We start from the raw sequence: 7,500 nt of genomic DNA, 5'->3' as shown, positions 1-7,500 counted from the left end.
TTGTATTCGGTGCACCTGACAAAAGATCGAAAGTCAGTGCAAAACTTGATTCTCTCTCTCTTCACAGTAAAAAACAGGTCAGAAATCTTGGTGTAATTCTAGACTCCGATCTAAACTTCAACAGCCACATAAACTCAATAACTAAATCAGCCTACTATCACCTGAAAAACATAACAAGAATGAGAGGTTTCATGTCCAAGCAAGACCTTGAAAAACTCATCCATGCATTTGTTTCGAGTAGACTTGATTATTGTAATGGTCTACTAACAGGCCTATCTAAAGGAGCTGTTCGTAAATTGCAGCTCATCCAAAACGCCGCTGCTAGGGTCCTAACAAAAACAAAGAAATTTGAACACATTACACCAATCCTGAGATCCCTGCACTGGCTACCAGTCTCTCAGAGAATTGAATTCAAAATCCTCCTAATTACATACAAATCACAAAATGGTCTTGGACCAAAATACATATCAGATCTCCTCCCACCCTATATTCCCGCAAGGTCCCTAAGGTCAGCTGAGACAAATCAGCTAATAATTCCAAGAGTAAAAACAAAACACGGTGCAGCAGCTTTCAGTCACGCTGCTGCATGCTCCTGGAACAAACTCCCTGAAGAAATCAAACAGGCCCAAACCCTTAAAATATTTAAATCTAAGCTAAAAACCTTCATGTTTTGCACCAGTTATGATTAAACACAAACACTTCTATCAATGTCTTTTTTCCATTAACTATTGTCTTTTTAAATGTTTTATCTATTTACTTCTTATATTTGCTTTTATTCATTGTAATTTTTATTTTCTTATGCTCCTCTTGTGGAGGGATGTGGAGGGATATGGAGTGGTGTAGAGGGATGTAGAGGGATGTAGAGGGATGTAGAGGGATGTGGAGGGATGTAGAGGGATGTAGAGGGATGTGGAGGGATGTAGAGGGATGTGGAGGGATGTAGAGGGATGTGAAGGGATGTGGAGGGATGTAGAGGGATGTAGAGGGATGTAGAGTGATGTGGAGGGATGTAGAGGGATGTAGAGGATTGTAGAGGAATGTGGAGGGATGTAGAGGGGTGTAGAGGGATGTAGAGTGATGTAGAGGGATGTAGAGGAATGTGGAGGGATGTGGAGGGATGTAGAGGGTTGTAGAGGGATGTGGAGGGATGTGGAGGGATGTAGAGGGTTGTAGAGGGATGTAGAGGGATGTAGAGGGATGTAGAGGGATGTGGAGGGATGTAGAGGGATGTGGAGGGATGTAGAGGGATGTAGAGGGATGTAGAAGGATGTGGAGGGATATGATTAAACACAAACACTTCTATCAATGTCTTTTTCCCATTAACTATTGTCTTTTTAAATGTTTGATCTATTTACTTCTTATATTTGCTTTTATTCATTGTAATTGTTATTTTCTTATGCTCCTCTTGCTGTATTTTTAAATAATGCATGTAAAGCACTTTGAATTGCCCCTGTTGTATGAAATGTGCTATACAAATAAACTTGCCTTGCCTTGCCTTGCCATACAATCCGTCCAGACTGTCCTGGGCCCAGAACTTAGGCCTTTGCTGTGTTCAGGGCCTTGACGGCCCAGAACTTAGGCCTTTGCTGTGTTCAGGGCCTTGATCTTTCAGTTCTTCAGTCTGTTTGTCTTAGCGGCCGGGGTCCTGTACCTCCTTTTCGAGGGCAGCCTGATCAAGTGTACGTGCCCAGGGTGGGTCGGGTCCCTGGAGATCTTGGAGGCCTTCCTGAGACAGCGTGTGTTGTACAGCTCTTCCAGAGAGGGGAGGTACTAGTAGTAGTAGTAGTAGTAGTACTACTAGTAGTAGTAGGTACTACTAGTAGTAGTAGTAGTAGTAGTAATAATAGTAGTAGTAGTATAGTAGTAGTAGTAGTAATAGTAGCAGTAGGCTAGTAGCAGTAGTAGTAGTAGTAGTAGTAGTAGTAGTAGTAGTAGCAGTAGCAGTAGTAGTAATAGCAGTAGTAGCAGTAGCAGTAGTAGTAGTAGTAATATAGCAGTAGTAGTAGTAGTAGTAGTAGTAGTAGTAGTAGTAGTAGTAGCAGTAGCAGTAGTAGTAATAGCAGTAGTAGTAGTAGTAGTAATATAGCAGTAGTAGCAGCAGCAGAAGTAGTAGTAGTAGTAATAGTACAGTAGTAATAGTAGTAGTAGTAGTAGTAGTAATAGTAGTAATAGTAGCAGCAGCAGTAGCAGTAGTAATAGTAGTAGTAGTAGCAGTAGTAGTAGTAGTAGTAGTAGTAGTAGTAGTAGTAGTAGTAGTAGTAGTAGCAGTAGCAGCAGTAGTAGTAATAGTAGAAGTAGTAGTAGTTTGTTTATTTGTTTATTTAAAGGATCCCCATTAGCTTATGCCGTAGCAGTTTGCTAATCCACACACAATCAACATTACAACAAATAATACATTAATACATTCATACAGTAAATAAATAATATTTAGTAGTAGTAATAGTAGTAGTAGATATAGGCCTATCATTAAGAATATTTATGTTCTCAGAGGGCCTGCAAACCTTCAGACTTAAAGAATTATAGAATATAAAGTTTGTTTAGGCCCAATCCCGTTTCCCTTTCCTACCCCTATGGCTCGTTGTGGAGTGCCACTCACTTTGGAGCCAAGCTCTAGTAGACAAGGTCTAGTAGACACATGGTTTAATAAGTGCCACAGCTATAGCGTCATACGCCATCAAGGGATATGCAACATGAAATATGTCCAAATGCGCTACTATCACGCTCAGATCAGCCTTAAAACATGTAACGCTAGATAGATAACGTTAGACACGGAGCGCAGATTTATTTTTATGGCGTTCCCGAAATCCGATGTGACAGGAACTCCGGAGAAACAGCCGCTGTCCACGGCATTAGTCAGCTACATGATATAACCCATCAATAATATTACATAATAACAACTGCTCGGATTAGATGGCGTGTTTTGGTTTAATAAGTGCCACCGCTATAGCGTCCTATGCCATCAAATGGGGGAAATGCGACATGGAAATAGGTCAAAACGTGCGACTATCATGCATAAATCAGCCTAATGTTAGATAGATAACTTTACATGAAATATGTCTACCATTATCCACTGTCACCAGTGTGCACCGAACCCCTCAGATGGTAAACTTGGCTGATGCACGCTGGACTTTATGAACAGTGTATTTCTATGTCGGGACTTATGCACAGCACATCGGCATATTAGGGATTTATTTTTGTTATGCTTGATATAAAGAAAAGGTCTAAAATACATTGAAATGACATTAAACTAAGATAATAATATGGTTATCTATAATTGTTCTTATCTATTATTAACAAGTAATTACAGAAAAAGTCATGACATTTGTGGTTCTCTTCCGCATTGCAAATCAGATTTCTGTCGATGATTCGCAAGGCATCCTGGGAGGTAGGGCCGTGGCTCCCAACGTAGTCTGGTCGTGAAAAAGCTCCAAACCGCGAGCCGTGAGCCGGCTCCAAACGGAGCCATACACTAAATGAAAACAAGAATTGGGACACCCCTACCCTACAGGTGAACGCGCAAAAACCGAGCTGTAGGGGTGAAAATGGAGCCATAGGGGTAAAAATGGGATTGGGCCCTAGTTAGAATCCATTACGTAAAAAATAATAATGATATATTTGTATTGGTTACTAGAAAGGCAAACTACTCCTACAGGTTTATGTGTGTGAGAATTAAAATGGAGAGAGCACAGGAACACAGGAGAATGACTTATGTGTGTGCCCTTTATTTAACCAAAGCTAATAAACCCCACAATACACCCTTAATAAATCCTCTACAAACCCTTCATAAACCCATGTAGAATACGCTCCTCTTCCCTGGATCACTGGGAACACTGGAACTGTTTTCCTTCAGGCCTTCTAGGCTTCGTGTTGATGAGTTAGTGAGTGATAGGGCCCTGGGGCATATCAATGCTCAGTGGGGTTGTTAACAGTGGCAAGTGGTGATTATTACTCTTATCTAAGAGACACAAATTCTCTCTAGATTGGTTAAGATTAAGCCACAGAACGAAAAGAGCTAAAAAAAGAAAACTAAATTAAAACGATCAGTGTGATTTTCCCTCCATGCCAACGAACCTCAACTGTTGGGACGAAGAATCCTTATTAGTAGTAGTAGTCTCTGTGAGACTCTGTGAGACTACTCTGTACTCTTGTTGCTTTAGTTCATATGATGTGTTGACATGTTGACATTGTAGGTATTTAAAAACAGAAACGTAGGAAGCAAGATGAAGAGGAAATAGAATTACATTGATTTGAGAAGGGGAGGGTAGCAGAGGGGAGGAGAGGGCTGAAAGCCTTTAGGGATGTGGGAAGCTATGTCCTCCAGCGAAGGCCCTTGTGTGTACAGTGTGTGTGTGTGTGTGTGTGTGTGTGTGTGTGTGTGTGTGTGTGTGTGTGTGTGTGTGTACTGTAGTTGAATGTGATTTTGTGCAGTATGCATATGCTCTATAAGTACCGTGTGTGTGTGTGTGTGTGTGTGTGTGTGTGTGTGCGTGTACACAAATCAAATTGGTTGAGGACCACAAAATAAAATTCTATAAATTCTATATGTGTGAGGAGGCTGTTTAGCTCGGGGATAGATACGTGTTGTCACTAGCTGTTAGCGTCACTGCGTTTTTTCTCCCGTGTGGTCTCACTTTAAGTCTGCTTTCACTCCATTGAGGTGACCTTTTCATAGTCAGCGAGCTTCCTTCAGCACAATCCTTCTTAGAGGCTCTCTCCATCTATTTTCGCTCTCGCTATCTATAAACACAGTCGATTATGTACTAACCTTACTATCGGTAACATGTGTGCACATGGGTTCAGTATGCTCTCATGTGCTCTCGGGTTTGCTGTTGTTTGTGTCTGTAGTCATGGTTACAGATATGGCGATCTGCCCCGTACCCACATTGCTTTCTGGTTAGCTCCTCCAGTCTTCGGCGTTGTCGAGGCGGGAGTTTGATAGAACTGTCTTCTCTTGTCTCGTAAAAGAATCTGACATTCAGAGCTGACATTTATTTCTGTCAGGCTGTATTATTAAAAGACAAACGGCCTGTGTTTGGGCCGTTGATGTCGGTGATTAGTTATCAGCTGCGGGTCGGAAATTGAAAGGCCGACGACAGTGTTGAGTCAGCGGCTGTCTCACAAAACACTAAGCACGAGACGCCGCATCGGAACATGCTAGAGTTATTATTATTTTTGTAACCATTTAGTTTTTTTTACGCTCTTCGCTGAAGATGTTTTTTAACACAGCTTGGTTTCCAAAGCGTTTTTCTTCCTCCGGAGGCTTAATGGTGTCGGGTATGCACGTGGGCCTGTAGTTGGGGAACTCTCGCTGATTGAACAGCTTCTTGCGAGCATCTTGTTCCATTAAGTCATTTGTTGCCGTGTAGGGAGATCTACGGTGATGAGCTTCAGTTGTTTGATCTTTTAATTCCAATATTGGCTCCGTTTGCCGAGCGCGCCTCCTGCTTAATGTGCACTTCTGTCAAACCTGAGCCCTTTTTTTTTATTTTTATTACAGACCCTTTTAAGCACCGCTGCTGGGCTGAGCCAAGCTAACAGACACGCTCTCTCCCTCTCTCTGCCTCCCACCAGGAGATGTAGCCTAGTTAGCTAGTAGCCTAGTTAGCGGCAGGTGGAGGTTTGCTGATGAATAACAACTGACCTTACCAGATAAAGACTTGGGGTCCATATGGGGGGTAGGAGGGGTGGGGACTTGACTGACAGAGAGACAGACATGTGTACGCACGCACATACGCACGCACACACGCACGCACACACACACACACACACACACACACACACACACACACACACACACACACACACATACAGACGCAGGTATGAATGCCCAAAAAAGAAAACTGGAGGATGACAATTGACTATATAATCATAGTGTACGATGCGGTACGTTGATATGTGGCTGATTAAAGCTGTCTTTGTTTCCCTCCAGAATGATGCATTGGGCCGGGCGCATTGAGAAGGAGCTGGAGAAAGTTCTGCAACTGGTCACCGGACCCCAGCAGATGAAAGCGGTAAGGTTCTCCCATACCTGATCCCACCCAGACATGACTGGAGTCTGCTCCTCCCTCTCCACACGCCTCTCTCCTCTCTCTCTCTCTCTCTCTCTGCTCCTCTCTCTCTCTCTCTGCTCCTCTCTCTCTCTCTCTCTCTCTGCTCCTCTCTCTCTCTCTCTCTCTCTCTCTCTCTGCTCCTCTCTCTCTCTCTCTCTCTCTCTGCTCCTCTCTCTCTCTCTCTCTCTCTCTCTCTCTCTCTCTCTCTCTCTCTTTCTCTCTCTCTCCTACTGTAAGCTAGTATTGAATCTGAGCCAAATGCTAATGTCACACCGGCAATCTGTCTTCTCTCTGCATCCATGGCATGGAGACAACACACCTCTGGGCTGTGTGCGTGTGTGTGTGTGCGTGTGTGTGTGCGTGTGTGTGTGCGTGTGTGTGTGTGTGTGTGTGTGTGCGTGCGTATAATGTGTGTATGCGTCCATGCGTTGTGCGAGTGTGTGTGTTTATGTACACGTGCATGTGTGTATGTGCGCGTGTGGGTCTATGGCCCTCTGGAGCAGATGGTGTGACCGAGTGAGATTGACAAGGGTTTCGTCACATTCCCACGTGGAGCGTGTGTGTGTGTGTGTGTGTGTGTGTGTGTGTGTGTGTGTGCGTGTGTGTGTGCTATGTTAACTGCGCTCCCAGGGGCAGGAAATGGACCTGTGATAAACCCTTCATTATTGTTATAGCGGTGTACGAGGGCGAGTGTGAGTCAGTCTGCCATGCCTGGAGAGCGCCCACAGCTATGATAATGATTGGTTGCCATGGTGACCGCGCCGGTTGTAAGCGATGTCGGTGACGTTGACGGCAGGCCATTTGGAGGGACCGCGGAAGTGTTGGAGCAGGTAGAGGCCAGCCTCTCTAGGGGGGGGGGGGGGGGACGTGGAGGGGACATTTTCGACAAATCTGTATCTCCTGTTGATTAAAGAAGTCTGTTGATCACGTAACTAGCCAGGGAAGTTTAGGTCATCATCGATCCTTATTAAGGCATATAGTATGTGGTCAGGGGAGGCTGGTGGAGGTAGGAATCGAAGGACGGGCTCATGGTAAGCATGGAATGGAATGAGGAATGGTATCAAACATAGTGTGTTTGATTACCATGAGCCCCGTCCTCTGATTTCTACCTCCTCCGGCCTCCTCCTGGTGGCGAGGCTGTTCTGTTTGAAGGGTTTCGAGGAGTGGCGGGAGAGATAGTGATGCCCTTCTTCTTTTGTGGTGGTGGTGGTGGTGGTTGGCATGGTGATGGTGTTTGTCCCTCTGAACTGACAGCGTTTGGCTGGATCTGAAGTGTAATGTGTCTCACTGAACTGAAGATGTACTGTTCTGTCAACGGGGGTTTGACCTTTCACCGTAAAACAAGCTTGGCTTGAACGCGTCTCACCGCCATGCAGTTTCCGATGAAAGGCATTTAAGCATTTTAGTGTAATCTGAGGAATATGTCTGAAAGAGGGAGGCTGGGAGAACT

The 7,500-nt window shown here is 44.3% G+C and overlaps 1 protein-coding gene across 1 annotated transcript in view; it reads left to right on the top strand.

Annotated features, from left to right (window-relative positions):
- Nucleotides 1-7,500, top strand: part of cacna2d2a (calcium channel, voltage-dependent, alpha 2/delta subunit 2a) — a gene marked incomplete at both ends in the record, with an annotated part of 202,727 nt that overhangs the window by 7,063 nt on the left and 188,164 nt on the right. The window contains 1 exon segment of the mRNA XM_080545882.1: nt 5,930-6,011. Within this exon segment, the coding sequence (XP_080402008.1) occupies nt 5,930-6,011 (82 nt within the window).

The sequence above is a fragment of the Nansenia antarctica genome (assembly GCF_963989245.1).
Source record: "Nansenia antarctica genome assembly, chromosome: 15".
Classification (NCBI taxonomy): Eukaryota; Metazoa; Chordata; class Actinopteri; order Argentiniformes; family Microstomatidae; genus Nansenia; species Nansenia antarctica.
The sequence above is the reverse complement of the archived record's forward strand: the minus strand, read 5'-3'. Positions and strand labels throughout refer to the sequence as shown.